Here is a 16,265-nt window from a genome sequence, read left to right as displayed (position 1 = left end):
TATAGGCAGGATTATGGCTTGAGTAGCTCAGCATACATAAAATGAAGACTATGGATGAAGAAATGTCGAGATTTGTGTTAGCTGACCAGGGATGATGGACCGTTATGTCACGTTGACTGCTGGATTCGAATCTTGTGACTCTACCTGGAAATCGGACTAATGCACAGGCAGTTTTGCTCATGGGACTTGTGATTGGATTCCCATTTGTCTGGAAGCTTTTTAAAGTACCCAAAAGAGACCGATCCAGCACATACCACACATTTCCCAGGAGAGTAACTTAAGTCAGTGGAGCCTATACAGGGCAAACATGCAGCAGGAAGGAGAAGGTGAACGTCGCAAACCAGCACACAAAAAGACACACTGACTCTTCCATATCCTGTATTTTCTGTAGGGAAATATCAAAATGATTTATGTGTGAATAAACATTTCGACTGCCGTATTTTGCTTCAAGCACATTTGTGGCTGTCATTTGTGTTTTCCACTAGCTTCCGCGAGTTTCTGCTCAAATGACTTCGCCATAGTAGAATGTTGTTTTCTGTGTTGTGCTTGAGATCAGATGAGCCAAAATAGCCTGATGCATGTGTATAAATCACCAATTTTTAACCTGAGATCTAGCGCTGCCTCTCGGTGGTCAACGAGAGCAATAGAAAGGTTTCAGAAATGATTTATTGATTCAAAGCAGGATTGGTGAAACTCGCTCAGCGTCATATTATAGAATCCTGTCACAAAGACGCTATAGGTCAAGACACCTGCACAATCAGAGATGCAGTACAAGCGCACACAGCCAAGCAATCGTAACCTTGAAAAAGTGAGGTGTATTCACACCAGAAAAAGTCTTTTGCTCTACCTGCTTGTGTGTAAACTATATTCTATAAACACAGTGACGCATGTGGCGATCTGTGCTTCCATTGACCAAATATGATAATGGCGGAACGCAGAGCACAGACCTGGAAATGGAGGAAAATGTGGAATTCCTACTTGCTCTGCATATTTGTGCCCTTATTAGCTGCAAAATTATTGTGAGTGTCAAATGCAGGGTTTGCGCTGCGCTGTTTCTAATTTTACACGTTCCATAATGTGGTTATTTGTTGTCTTTGTTGAGTACTATGGTGTTCGAAATCACGTGTCCTACTGTATTTTATTATTCATGAACTATTAGTTTCCACGCGATTGGCTGGCAACCAGTTCAGGGTGTACTGCCCGAAGACAGTTTGAATGGGCTCCAGCATGTAACACTTGTGAGGAAAGCACATCAGAAAATGGATGGCTGGATGAACTATTAGCACCGCGGCTAAGACATATGAGCTGTTTATGTAAGTCTTGTCAAGTATTTCTCACTGCTCTAACTTGAGTCAGTTAACTACAACAGCCTGTAGTGGTGAAAGGTACTCAGGCTACTCAAGTCAAAGTAACATTTTGCGGTATTTAAAGAATAACTGTAGTCTGATTACTTGACTGGAAAAAGTAATGTGTTAGTCTTTACTGAAAAACGTACACATTAGGAACAAATTAGTGGCATCCCTGAGTAGAAGACCAACAGCTTTGATGTCTTAGATACAGTATAATGCTTAGTGTGACAACTTTTGTCATGAGTCAGTATTTGTGCCAGTGACCAATGAGCTTTCAAGAAAACAATTTGCTAATTGGATACCTTTATGACTTGCTCTGCTTCATGTGAAAGAAATGGTTCCACAATTTGATGCACCAGGAAATGGGTTGTTTTTGGGCGCTTGTTACCTTAGCAAGGCCTAACGATTCATTTTTTTGTGAGATTGATTGTGCACTAATAGTTGCTGCAACCTTCACAATTGAAGTTGAGTGTGTGTAGTTTTGCAGTCGAGGCAAACCAGCTGTTATTCAGCTCGGTTTTATGAAAACCAAGTCCATTAAACCCCCTTCCTCAGAGAGAAACAGTTGGCAGAGCTATACGGGGTTTTGAATATTACAGAACATCAAACTACAGCAAACATCTGATTATTACCGCCATATGTTCTGCAACGTTTGTCCCCTTTAATTGCTTTTCAATGTCAAGAGACTACAGTAACAACAAACAAACAAACAAAAACAAAAACAACAACAAAAAAACATTCATCCATTTTTGATACTGCTTGTCCTCGTTCGTCACGCGTGAGCAGGAGCTTTTTCAGCTGACTTCAGGTGAAAGGCAGGCTAAAACCTGGACTAGTCACCAGGCAATTGCGGGGCATATAAAGACGCCGCTTCACACCCACATTTACACTTTTAATGCCTGAAAAAAACACACACAAGAACTGGAATAGCAATTCCAATCTAAACCCCACTTCATTATCTTTTCAAATGCAGCTTTAACTAATGTCCATTTAGTGTACTGTAGGTTCAAGCTTATTTCACCTTCGCCAAAGAAAAGCTTACTCAAATGTTATTCCTTAGGACTTATCGCTGTCCATCTTTGCTGCCTACAGACAGATAGACGTATGCACACACACACACACACGCTCGCAGCCAGCCTCATCAGCAGAGGTTGTTATAGGCCGGAGTCCAGAGGTCGCATCATTACCAATGCAGTCATGGATCATAGATACAGCCCTCACATTAGTCCTTCCTTCATCATCCCACTCTGACCTTGTCCGCAGCTGCGCTTCCTCTCATCTTTATGATTTGAAAAGACCAAATGCTTCTCCTTCACACTCAAAATATTCCCCACGGTTTCAAACGTGAGCGTTCCATCCTTATCATCATTTGACTATCTGTATGAATTGACAAATCCGTTAACCAAACACACACTGTTCTATGGTGCATCGTTCAAGGACTCCTGCAGGTCCCGTTGGTTGGTGGGGAATAGTTTTTAGTTTTTTAATTTGAAATGATTTTCTGATTTTTTTTTTTTTTGGGGGGGGGGCGCTTTTTTTCCCAAGGGATGACGATGTTTGCAGTCCTTGTGGAGGTTATCAACACATTCCTTCGTCTTGCGGGAGCAGTGCTCGCTAATTAAATATTTCCTGTGTTGACATTGAGTCAACTCTTACTGACGCATCTAAAATCCATAAAGCCCGGCCTCCACTTTCAGAAACATGATGTATGTTTTACAAAAGTCTTCACAATTTATATTAGAGCATAAAAGAATGTGACAACCGAAACGTGTACTTTCCGGCTGGATTTGTTTCAGTATTTCTGAACTCAGGATGGAGTTGGCAGAAGCTCTTTCAGCTCTCGATTTGATCAAATCATCTCTGAAAATGAGCAATAAAACGTTTGAAGCCTCATACGTGCTACACTCCAGCTGAGCTCAAATGTGTGGAAAAATAACAGATTTTTTGAATTAACATACAAATTGCTGGTATATTATCAGATGTGTTTTTTTTTTTTTCCGAATACGGGTAGACAGCATTTTTCGGTCCAAATGTTTGATATTCTGTTCTACACGCAGCTTTAGGAGCCATTTTGATGTTTTACACTGATGAAATAAGCAGGCGGCTTAGCAGAATGTTATCACATCTATTTAGTCACACTGTGCTGAGCACTCATGCATAATGTTGTACATAAGCATTTACAAAACTCTCGTCGTCTTTTAGGCAACATTTAAGTGACAGCACCGGCCCTTTTACTGCCCTTGCCGTGATTTATTCAGTATCTAACATTGATCGGCTTGGGGAGTTCGGCTTCTTAAGTCCAGCACTTTCTTGTGCGGCTTTGGTAGTCACCATCATTTCTTTGAGTCCAATGTCAGGCGTCTGCTTTGATGTATGAATGGAGGCGTTTTGTTCAAAGGGACAACCTTTTCTGTGGCCTCCTTTGAAATGATAATGCTCCAGCTTGCTGCAGGTGGAGCTTCTGCCCGGGGTCAATCAAAGTCAAAGTGAGAAGGTTCTCACAGCTTTTCCCCGAGTGGCCGATGCCGCCTAATCTTAACATGGGATGTCACGTTGACCTGCAGCAGAACATTCGTGTTAGGAAGGAGTCACGGAATGGATTTTACAATGCATTCAACTGACACAATTCAGGAAAAAAAAAAAGTGTCAAGATCGAAATCAAGCCTCTTCCAAATGTTAAGTCTGATATAGATCTTATACTTTATTTGCCAATGTTATCATGGCATAAACTGACAGATGGGCTCTACCCTTTCAGCGTGATCCCGACGTCATCAAAATACGGCAATCTGTGATGAATATACACGGGTGTCTCGCCAAATATTAAAACGCCTGCTGTAAAGTTAAACTCTAGAAGAAGCGCAGAGTATTAAATATGGTGTAATTGTTCCCAAAATTTGCTTTTGTACACTAAATTCTTTTCCTAATTTAACTGGTGCGGTTACTCCTCAGCTACTTTTTATTTGTGTACCGTGCTTTTAAATGACTTGAACTCCTTTGTTTTCAAATACTTTTGAATGTTGTCATTTTAATTATGTCAAGCACATTTTGGATGAAATATAATCTATAATTGTGCTACAGTCATTACGCCCAAAAAATAATCAGAATAATTTAAAAATTCTGACTGCAGCTAGTAGAGTAATGCCGAGTCTACTGTTATTTAAACCAATTGGGGAAGAGTCAGTCCAGGCCAATAAAAACTGTTTGTAATGTTTAAATCTTTGTATTATTATCCATCCATCCATTGTGTAATCCGCTTCTAATCGCAATTCTATTATTCTATGAAATATATTGTTTTCTTTTACTTTTGTGTTATTGCTGCACAGCTAGTATATCATCACACTATGCTACCTTTTATGCAGCCGACCTAGCTTTTGTCTCTCGGCCAGTGTCGAAACAACCACCTTTCGAGTGCCATCCCAAGCCCGGGGTAAGTGAAGGTTGAGTCAGGAAGGGTATCCGGTGGGAAAAAAAAAACAAAACAGTGCCAAACAAATTAATCATTAAACTTGCTGTGGCGACCCCTGATGAGAGGAGATGAAGGTCAACTACTGCTTACTTCTGTGTTGTCGCTGCTGTTTAAGTAAATTTTGAATGTCTTTGCATACGGGTTGTCATGTATTGAATGGCTGCCATCCACACCGAGAGGTTCCACAAGCCAGCATCACAGAGGATGCTGCCACAGAGACCAGCATGACCCCGGACAGACCTGGGACTTACCCAAAATGCAGTTATCTTCGTTTACACTGCAAGAAAAATGCTCATTTGTTTACACTATTCGGATTCGAATATGCCGTGCGTAGATTTTGATTTTGCACCCGCTTTTCTTTGGCTAGCCACACGCTCGGTGAACCAAGAGGCGCAGGTGTGTGTAATTACATCAGCAATAAGGCCTGGATGTGGTCCGCCTGCCTCAAAGTGAAGCCTCTATCCAAACCTATATTGGAGACAACAAAGGAGGCAAAGTCCTACTGATGATGCCTTTGATGTTGCGGTCTTTCATGAGGAGATATTTCTGGCTGCGGAATAATTTGCTGGCATATTTTAGTCACTGGAACAATGACACAAGCTATCCATGTATGAACACAGACGATACTTGTCGTGTACGAAAAGCGAAGTGTGATATGATTAAACCGTACAAGATGTAATTTACACTCGTTGGTCACATCACTAGGTGCACTTGCGCAACCTAATCAGCTCTAATCCAAGAGCTGTATCGAACAGTTTGTCTACAGCTGCTGTTGTGTAAGTCCAGTTAGCACTAAATATTGTTTCTCAGAAGACTATCGTGATTCCATTATACTTAGAGCAGGGGGTGTCTATGATTAAGGAAGAGGGCACACAATTTTGGTCCTGGTAAAGGTGGCCACGGATTTTTATTTTCATTTTGTGCCGTTATGCCCCAATGCTATCAGTACTAAGCGGGAATGTGACCCACCACGACAAGCTGGAGATGCTATTAAAAAAAAAAAAAAAAAAAAGATGTGTTGTACCACCTCTTTTGGTTTCTTTGTTTGGTCTTGACAGAGTTTACCGCTCCACTGAGCGCCTTTCCAGTTATCTTTGTAAAGGCATATTTTTGTGATACAGCTCTTGTAACAGTAAAGGTTACATGATGTTCAGTGAGTGTAAAATGTTGGTGACCTGCCCAGGTTGCGCTTTCACCCATTGCATGATGATGCTTGCCCACCACAACCTTGACTAAAAGCAAAAATTACTTACATATGCAAACATTTGTATATATTTTTTTTTCCATGTTCAGCAGATAACACTTGAATGATGACATGCAGCAATCAAAGATATCTTGAGTTCAAACAGCAGTTGGAGTAACTAAGGCCAATCTGTTCCCTCTTCTTGAGAAAATGAAGACGTGAATACAATCGAGTCGTGTGTGTGATTGATTCGCATACATTAAAATAGCTTTAAACAACGACTCATGTACTGATCACAGCACAAATCATTCTTGTCCCTTTGGTAATTATTTCCTAATATATTCCATGCTTAAGAAATGTGTTAGGCTGCCACCCAGTGTGGTTCATGCCCCGAATTTCCTCATCAGCATTGGTATTTAACAAAATTCATCTATCTATCTATCCATCCAGCAATTTTCTATACCGCCTGTCCTCTTTAGGGTCACGGGTGAGCTGGTGAGCGTAACCACGCTGACTACGATCTCTAGTCCATGCAGAATCATCAATTAAATTGACTGTACAACAAAGGAAAAAAAATGGGAAAAGGAAAATACTTTCTGTATTTACCACAAAACCTCATGTGGATTGCCCAACCATCTGCACTCACACCGCCCATAAGGACAATTTAGAGCAGGGGTGTCAAACTCATTTCACATTGTGGGCCACATACGGCCTCGGTAGATGTCAAGTGGGCCGGACCATTAAAATGATACAATACTTTGCTATAAATAACCAAAACAACATGTCTTTCCTTTGTTTTGGTATAAAGAAGCACAAGAACATTAGGAAAATGTTGAAATTTATTGAACATATCTTTTACAAAACATTTCATGAAGCACCTTACATTTCCTTCGACAAATGTGCAATTTACTTTTATCATTCACATATATGCATTGCAACTGATCCCACTGATTGTACAAACTTTAACAAGTAATTGGTTTTGAAAAATATAGTAATGCACTTTAAGATTAAACGAGATTTATAAAGAAAGGAAGTTTTAAACCATTTACACGTGCATATAAAATCTAAATGTAATCCCTGCCTACACCTTACAAACTAAGGAGCGTGCTATTAAATGTGTAAATGTGAGAGTGCTATTGATAGCGTCTGCTGTCATGGGTCTGTCTCAGTGACGGACTGAGGCTGCTGTTGTCTTTTTCTCTGATCAAAACAGTGTCCCCTTGCGGATATTCAATGAATTGCACCTTATTAAAAATATTTATTCTGTGTCTTTTATGCATTTTCTTCACTTTTAAATTATCCTGTGGGGCCTGATTGAACGGCCCGCGGACCGTATGTTTGACACCACTGCTTTACATAATCATCTCGCGGGCCGGATTAAAGTCCTTTGCGGGCCGGATCCGGCCCGCGGGCCGTACGTTTGACACCCCTGATTTAGAGTATTCAGTCAATCCACATGCACGTTTTTGGAATGTGGGAGACAACATGTCTCTCAACTCAACTCAACTCAACTCAACTGTATTTATAGAGCACTTTAAAACAAAACGTGTATACCAAGTGCTGCGCATGGAGCAAATGTCACATATACAACAACAGAACAAGAAATTAAGAACCAAGACAGTAGAAAGCACAAAACAGTAAAACTAAGATCAAGTCTGAGTCATGCCGAGTCAAATGCCAAAGAATCCAAATGAGTTTTGAGACGAGTTTTAAAGATGGGCAACGAGGGGGCTTGCCGGATGTTCAGTGGGAGGTCATTCCAAAGAGAGGGACCAGCAATGGAAAAGGCTCGATCCCCTCTGAGCCTCCGCTTAGTACTTGGTACTTCTAATAATGTCTGGGTCCGCAGACCATGAGGCAGGTGTGTCGGGGCGGAGGAGCTCAGAGAGGTAAGGTGCAGCGAGGCCATTTAAAGATTTGAAAACAAACATGTACATAAATATACTGATGGCTGTGATGCTGGATTGTAAAACATCAGTGGGCTGCATCAAAAGTTTGCAATCTACTCACCGGTAAGTCTGTCTTGGGGAGACACCGATGAAGTACAGACCTGATACTGTTTTGTCAAGCTGACCATCTTTGCCATCATGTTGCGCTCACCCTTTGGCAAAGACGCTCCAATCAGGGATGAATAATGACAAGGCACAGTGGCATGCAGGGAACCCAGCTTTCTAATTAGTCTTCCATTAACTTTTTCAACCTTGACGGTTGTGAAGAGTGGCACACTTGCCTAGCTCCAAGGTGGAGTTATTGCTTCTTTTTAGCACAGTAGTTGTGATAGTTTTAAGACATTTGTCGAAGTAACATCTTGAGAAAAACAAGTTACAATTACTTCAAAACAAGTTCTCACATCGCAGAAGAGCTCTAGTAAGATACTAGTAAGTGTGTATATGACAAGGTCACTACGCATTTACGTCAAGACCAAGAATTCGCAATTTTGCTCTTCTCATTGAACTGTTTACAATGACACTCATTAGGATTGGCAAAAAGAATACATCATCCATCCATTTTCCGATCCGCTTTATCCTCACAAAGGTCGCAAGGGATGCTGGAGCCGATCCCACCTGTCTTTGGGCAGTAGGCCGAGTACACCCTGAACTGGGTGCCAGCCAATCGCAGGGCGCACAGAGACAAAGAACCATCCGTGCACACACTCACACTGCGGGACAATTTAGAGCACAGGTATCAAAGTCAAGGCCCGGGGGCCAGATCAGGCCCGCCACGTCATTTAATGTGGCCCCCTAACTGGATTGGATTGTTTGGATTTCAATTCACAATGAGGGATATAGAAGTAATCCATTTGGAGTCAAACTTGCTACTATCCTAAAACTTGTATTAACTTTACAGCCAACGTCATCAAGTGTATAGTTCAGTAAAATAAATCCGAATCATTACACATAAATCAGGCAGGCTTGTCTTTTGGAATAGGTGATGCAACAATGATTTTGCAGAGATTCGGAACGGTGCGTCTTCAGGGACGTTTTAACATTCAAGCCTCCGTGACAGGGAGATGTCATGCATTTGTTGGCCAACTTTACATATTCACGAGCAAAACCTACTGTAACAAAAAAAGGGTTGCATTCAATGTCGTCTTGGACTCCTCGCTTAAATACGCGATTGGAAACAATAATATGACCAGTGCTACACACACTGAAATTTCTGCACGGTTAAATCTGATCCCGGCAGTGGTTTCATGTGTAATGCAACAGTTTGGCCCCACTGGTGTCTTTTGTCATCCTCGAGCTCATTTTCCCATCTGTGCCGATGCGCCCAGCCTGACTAAAATGAACTAAATGAACAGGTTAAGTAACAGAACATCTTGTTATCCGCGGTAAGCGTAGGCTCATAAGCAGCCTTACTTTGAGTTTCACTATAAGGCTCGCCTTTATGATTGGTTTCACAGTGGGCAATCACTTTCAGGATGGAGCTCCATAAAAGACTAATGGAATTCCTGGGGAGCTGCAGCATAGCACACAGGACATTGTCACACACGTTTGCCTGGCATATTATTAGTTTTCACACATCAGTTGTCAACATGTACACAACTCCAAACGATTTCTTTCCCTAATTGACGGTTGAGAGTGAGACAACATTTTCCAAATAGTCGTCCTCTGGAGATCGAGCAAAAATAAAATGCCCCCATCCTGAAGTAACCCCTAACATTTACTACAAAGCCCCGGTGGTGGAACTATTTATAGATCTGTGCCTGTATGAAAACCAGAGGGTGGGCTCTTTGAATTTGATCCTTGTGTTCAGTCCAGAATGAGACGAAAGATGGTGAGATCCATTTCACCCTCCAAAGCAGCACAGCCAAATAACCATAATGGCATCCGTTATGCCTCTCTTAGTTGTCATGATGTGAAATGTCACTGTGCGTGCTCACATATCAAGAGACACGCAAGTTGAACTCAACCATTTTACTATATTTGGGCAGCACACATCAGACAGTCCTGGTGGCTCACAAATGGCAGGTCTGTCAGCATAGACATTTCCTATTTATTTATTACCCACAATGCTACAACACCCCAACATGCAACAGCCAAAGCAACACAAAAGAAATCACACAGATGGTTTTTTTTTTTTTTTTATTTTAATAACCTCACAAGGCATGTTATATACTTGCCTGAAGGTGTCGTGAGACAGAAGACTCATGGGAAATGATGCGCACCATCGCAGCGGGCTTTAATTGCAGCGTTGCCGTCTCTGCCTGCTCTGAAACCATCCACTGCCCTTCACGCCCCTCCACTCTGCTCTCCATGACCAGTCAAATTGCAGCCTTTGCGATTAGCAAATCGCAATTAGATTGCAAATGCAATTAACCATTCAGCCCTGGCATCGTGCTTTGGCAAGTGCTGGCACATACAATATATTCTCTCTTTTTTTTTTTTGTCTTATTACAGTTGATGTTGTCGGGCAGTTGTCAGTCAGCGTTTTATTGGGCCGACGTTATCTATTGTCAAGTCTGTGTCCGTACATTTTTATTTTATTCGAGCATTCATAGCACAGCCAAAGGGTAAAGTTGAACAAAATTATGTCACTTTGTTTTCAATGTTCAAGCTGGCTTACTTTTTTTTAAAAGATACCAATGTAATCATGGCTCTATTGCTCCCACATGTGAAGTAAAAACATGTATTTGCCATTTTAATTTTGTAAATTGCATGCGCAGTGAAAGCATTCTCGATTGCTTGTTCCTTTTGTGGTCTTGAAGGATATTGCTCTGCTGTAACGTGCACCCTTTTGGTGAAAGTAATTGCGGTTATGTGCTCCACTATTTGCTAAAAGCGCTCTCAAATGGCTAATTCAGGTGGTCTCGATAGGGATGGTACCTAATCAGGCTCCCGAACAAAGCTGATTGTGTCTCGCTTATGCACCAACTTTTAATATCCAAAATGTTTCGCTTGGTTACTCTGTTATTGAATGTGCTGAGTTTACTTTTGAGCTAATTGTTTTTCTTCACTTTTTTTCTTTTCTGTGCAGATCACGCGGGTCATTTTCTGTGTCTTCCTAGAAACTGACTTTAACATCTACAAGAAGAAAATGTCCATTATTTTTGAAGGTATGTGTCGTACATGTCTTTACTCCTTGCTGCACACAAACAGTTGTGATAATTCTTACCCTGACCCAATGTGTGAAAGTGAATTTTCAGTTGTAAAATGGGTTTTTTTTTTCTATCTGCACACAAATGATTCCAGGAAATGGTAAATACTTATAGGATGAAACGTTAGCTATTTCGAAGAAAAACAAACATTGCATGTACAAAATTTTATTAGAAGTTATCTTGATGTTTCAGAATGGTGCAGCAGATTCTATTTCTGCGAAATTATGCATCCATCACACAAATCATTGTCCAAATATAAAATAAACTGAAAATTGTGAATATTGTGATGCAGACTTTCCAGTTGACATTCATTGAATAAAAGTTCTTAATAAATTTATCTTAATTTGCAAATGCATTGATGCATCATATTGTGAGTTTTGTTGGCTTTGACGCTATCATCCAGTATGTGATTTTTTTTTTTTTTTTTTTTTTGTGACACCATCTTCTGGAAGATTAACACCAATAAATTATTCTGACAGTTTGGTAAAATAAGTGTATATGACCGTAAGAGTAAACGTAAATACTTGCTAAATTAATATGGACATTCCAGTGTGAGTTTAATGTAGTTTGTAACCTTTACAATCCCATACGCCAACGAAGTTGGGCCATTCTATATAATGTAAAATAAAACAATGCAACTTGGAAATCCTTTTCCACATGTCAAATTGAATACACGACAAACAAGCGATTTCAAATTGCTGAACTTTGTTTTGCAAATATTGACTCATTTTGAGTTTGATGCCTGTGACACGTTACATGATTACCACTGCATTGCAGCACCTTTAATTTGAACAACACTCAATTGTTGAAGCGTTGAAAGTGGAATTCTTTCCATATTGTTGCATGATGTACCTCTTCATTCTGGTTTGCCGTTACTGAAATAAGGTTCTGTTTTTTTCTTTAATTTGTACACAGTGTTACCGGTACACCTTCCTTGGAATTGGGCTTTATAAATGACTTCAAGAGCTTCAGTTGCAAATTTATTTGGCATGAGCAAATTGAGTAATGCATAACAGCCTCAGATAATCCTTGATTAGTGCTCGTCTATTCTTGGTGTGAGATAAACATCTGTTCCATTCTATTTTATGGCTCTCTCTTACACCCTCCATCCATGCTAGCTGCATTACTTCTTGGCGAGGGCAGAAGGCGTAACAAGTTCTGATGGGGGGCTCCATAGAGGATTGAGTTGAATAGCTTGGGAGCCACTCAGCCGAGGCTGTCTGGCTTTGCCAGCCTTGCATTACCTCCCATTTACCTTACTTTTTCAAACCCCCTACCCCCCCCCCCCCTTCCGCCCACCACCCCAACGGAATAGCGGCTCTCAAGCCTACGTCTCGCTTCTCCCAGATGGAGAGTGTTTGCTCCCTATGTGCGTCCATCATCTGTCCCGCTCGCCTTCCTGGAAGATTACATTCTGGGCAGAGACCTTAATTATATGGCCTGCCCTCGTGTACCCAGTCCCCGTCTCATCATATTAGTGCTCTGAGATGAGAATCTGGAGTTGTTGTTCTCCAGTTATCGCTCCAACCACTTACAAGAGCTGTCAGTGGATAACTGCCCTACATCTCGCCATAAGCGGCAGTGGAGGAGAAACAAAACAGTATATCTGTTCTTGTTGCAGAGAAAACATTTAAGATTCAGTGGTGGTATTGTCATGTTGCTGTTGGTCGGAATCCTGCAACTCTAGGATCACTACTTACTCACTTTCACGCGTGAGATTAAAAAAAAAAGAAGAAAAAAACACTGCATAGTTTTAGGTGGCATTATACTTTATATTGCTATCAATTATTGTCAAAGGAAAACCTCGCAAAAATTATATTCTGGCATGGCAGTGAAATAGATGAATTTATCTGCACTCAAACGTACCCACGTGGCCCAGGTGCTCTTCCATATGAGAGCATTTGAACCCCGCTCTGTGTTCGTGTTCTTCTTTGAAGAAGTATGGAGAAAATAACGAAGATAACACAATTTCTACTTTGACTACAGACTTGACATTGCGATTCTAAAGACTGTCGGAGAGCTGATACACAAACAAACAAAGGTATGTTGATTGGTAGGCTTGCAACATGTAAGAAGACATTTAGCCTGCGAAGATTTGCAGCAGGTGTGCTTCAGAACATTTCATTAGCCTCACGGTTGGAGACAGGCAATCAGATGTCTTTTGTCGCTGCATTCGATGCATCACACGGACACCTGAGACATCGTTGGGTCCCCTGACATCGTTGGAGCGTTTGATGTGTCACATCACATGGGCACTGCGTATTATCTTCTTCTCTGGTCCTCACTTACTCTCACTTAGACCTCTCCTTGTCTTGAAGCCACTCGTCCTTCCCTTTCCTCTTCTTTATCACTTAGGAGGGCCTCCACAAGATCTATCATGTTGCATCATGCATTTCTTGATGGCTGACATAGCGGGTGGGGTTCCTGTTTATCACAAGAATTTAGTATGAAAATCTTACAGACGCCTGCAGTAAAGCAATCATATGATAAAAAGTCAGGTGCGGTACAATGCATTTTCTCCATACAAGATCTTTTTTTTTTTTTTTTTAATAAAACATTTGAGAACAAGCACAACTATCTGTCAAATTCACTGAAGTAGTTAAGTAGCATTCAATTGTTGGTACATATTCTTTCAAGAAAGATTAGCCCACAATGGCCACGGCCCTGCAGGGTGTCTTGAATCTGCCTGTTACAATGAAATGTCAAGGCATCTAGGAATGAACTGTGATGTCCAGTAGCAGGACGCTTGGTCACAGCCGCAGGCACAACAGAAGAAAGACACAAAGAAGATGGCTAAAAACACCCGAAAATGACTTGGAACAAGACAAAGGACTACACTGAAGAGCCTTGATCTAAATCCTACTGAACAAGTGAGGAAGGAGCTGATATATAACATTTGGAAAAAGAATCCTTCAAACGTGAGACAGCTGGAACAGTTTGCCCATGTAAGGTCGGCCAAAATACCTGTCGACAGGTGCACAAGACTCTACTCTTATGGGGTTACATGATCATAGAGTATGATCATCGGGTAATTGCCTCAAACAGTTGTGCCAGAAATCTGAAGTTAAAATGATCATCATCTTTGTCAGGTCACTCTCATTTATTATTGTTTTTAAATAAATCAATTGGGCCCCAAAAAGCAATGCCTGTTTTTCATTAGTTAATCATGAATAATATTTTTGTTCATTATTAGTACTTTTGATAGCTTTGTGTTATTTGGGTGACCAATATGAGTTTTTTTCTTTTTTTAATTGAAAGATACCAAGAAATAAGCCTGTGTGTAAAAAAAAAAAAAAAAAAAAAAAAAAAAAACCCTAGATGAATTCCAACAAATTATGCACAAAATGTGTAACTTTTTTTTTAATGTTACACTAAATTCTCATGATAGCTCAAAGCAGGGGAAAAGAAAGTGAGGGTCGATCAACAGAAACTTCAGTTCAGTTCACTTGCAAAGAGAACTATTGGCATGGTCTGAAAGAAAACGAACATTTGGTCAATCCAAACAAAAGCTTCCCATCAAACAGCGCAGCTTTGTAAAAATATGAATGGTTAAATCAATTAACACAGAATAACACGATTTCATTGGGTAATTTTTGATTGACGCCATGCTTGCCATGCCGCATATAATTTGCAAGCGGTGAAGCAGCTGTGGTTTTAGACAGTGAAACCACGTTGAAATTGATTCTGGTTCCACTTCTCGACTAATATGATCAGGGTGGCTACCCACAAGCTGCTTTCCATCATTTCCGATCCTGGGTGAGCTTCGGTGCTGACAAAATGAAAGCAGCCCTCAGATCTGTGGGGGCTGTTGTGTTCTCGCCAACTGTTTCGCAGACTTTGCGATTGACAATTGTTTACATGGCTGTTGATACACTCTATACTCCCCATTCTATACCCCCACAACCACATGTGTGTGACAGAAGTGCCCCGCCCTCCGCCCCCAACTGCTCGGGAAATAGCAAAGCGCACACACACACACACACACACACACACGCACACTTGTCTAACACACACTTATGTTGACAGAGGATATGGGGGCCCGCAGCAGCCCTGTGAGGGGTGAAAATGAAGTCTGTGTTGGTTTCACAGGGCCTTCCCTCGGGGCCAGGAAATGAGATGACCACAGTGTGTTAGTGATGTGATCGCCACAAAGCGCATTGGCTCACACCTTCCCAGTCACTTTTGACAGATATAAGCATCCGCTTGAAGCACATCTGTGAACATGTTGAGGCATACATCCCTGACACGTAGAATGTGAGAATACATGGTATAACTACGCAGCGTGGGACATTGCACTTCGCACGGACGAGACGCCCTTACATACGGACTGCTGTTTTTCACTTTTGCAGTTCACTTGGCATTGAACGCTGTGTGTGTTATGTGTTGTGTTTATTATTTTACTTTATGTTAACCGTTTTGTTAAGCGCTTTGTTACAGCTGCCGCTGTTGTGAAAGCGCTATATAAATCAGCATGTATTGTATTGTATTGTATTGTATTTTCAAAGGATTGTTGAAAGCCGACAAAAGCAACGGTCCTCGGATCAGTTCTTTACAAAACGCCAGGCAAAAACCATGTGTGTGTGTGTGTGTGTGTGTGCGCGCGCCTATTGCACGTTCACTCATTCATAATTGTAACAGTATCCGGCTTCAAAATGCAGCTCACGGTTAAACGAGCGAGTGGAGGATTTGAGGAACAAAACTTTGAAGATGCTGCGACTTCATTCAAATCTCTGACCTGGATGAACGGACGCTTCACAGTTGAATACAAAGACAAGGGAGTGAAAACAATTGAAAGACATTTTCCTTTTTCCAAGCATGCTAGGTTGATATTTGTCCCGTATTTTATAGAAATACAATCATATGATTGAGCTTCTCCTGTGTTAGTAGTGTCTACTGGGACAGGTTTTGAACAGACATACCGTGCCACTTAAGATAAACACAATCAAATAAACCGCGCAGGGGGAGAATTAATTGCCAAATATTTAGATTCAGGGCGGCTAACCACTGGTCCAGTGGTTAGCGCGTCGACCTCACAGTGCAGAGGTAGCGGGTTCAATTCCAGCTCCGGCCTCCCTGTGTGGAGTTTGCATGTTCTCCACAAGCCTGCGTGGGTTTTCTCCGGGTACTCCGGTTTCCTCCCACATTCCAAAAACATGCATGGCAGGCTGA

General features: G+C 41.3%; 1 protein-coding gene across 3 annotated transcripts in view; it reads left to right on the top strand.

The window, feature by feature from the left end:
* The window catches only part of macrod2 (mono-ADP ribosylhydrolase 2), a 362,991-nt gene that overhangs the window by 305,917 nt on the left and 40,809 nt on the right, over positions 1-16,265 (top strand). For all 3 annotated transcript variants that reach the window (XM_019870487.1, XM_019870486.1, XM_019870484.1), the window contains exon 9: positions 10,976-11,054. In XM_019870487.1, coding sequence (XP_019726046.1) covers positions 10,976-11,054 — 79 coding nt within the window. The remainder of the gene's footprint in view (positions 1-10,975; positions 11,055-16,265) is intronic.

The sequence above is a fragment of the Hippocampus comes genome, unplaced genomic scaffold (genome assembly GCF_001891065.2).
Source record: "Hippocampus comes isolate QL1 unplaced genomic scaffold, H_comes_QL1_v1.1 scaffold76, whole genome shotgun sequence".
In the NCBI taxonomy this organism is placed as follows: domain Eukaryota; kingdom Metazoa; phylum Chordata; class Actinopteri; order Syngnathiformes; family Syngnathidae; genus Hippocampus; species Hippocampus comes.
This window is presented reverse-complemented; position numbering and strand designations above follow the sequence as displayed.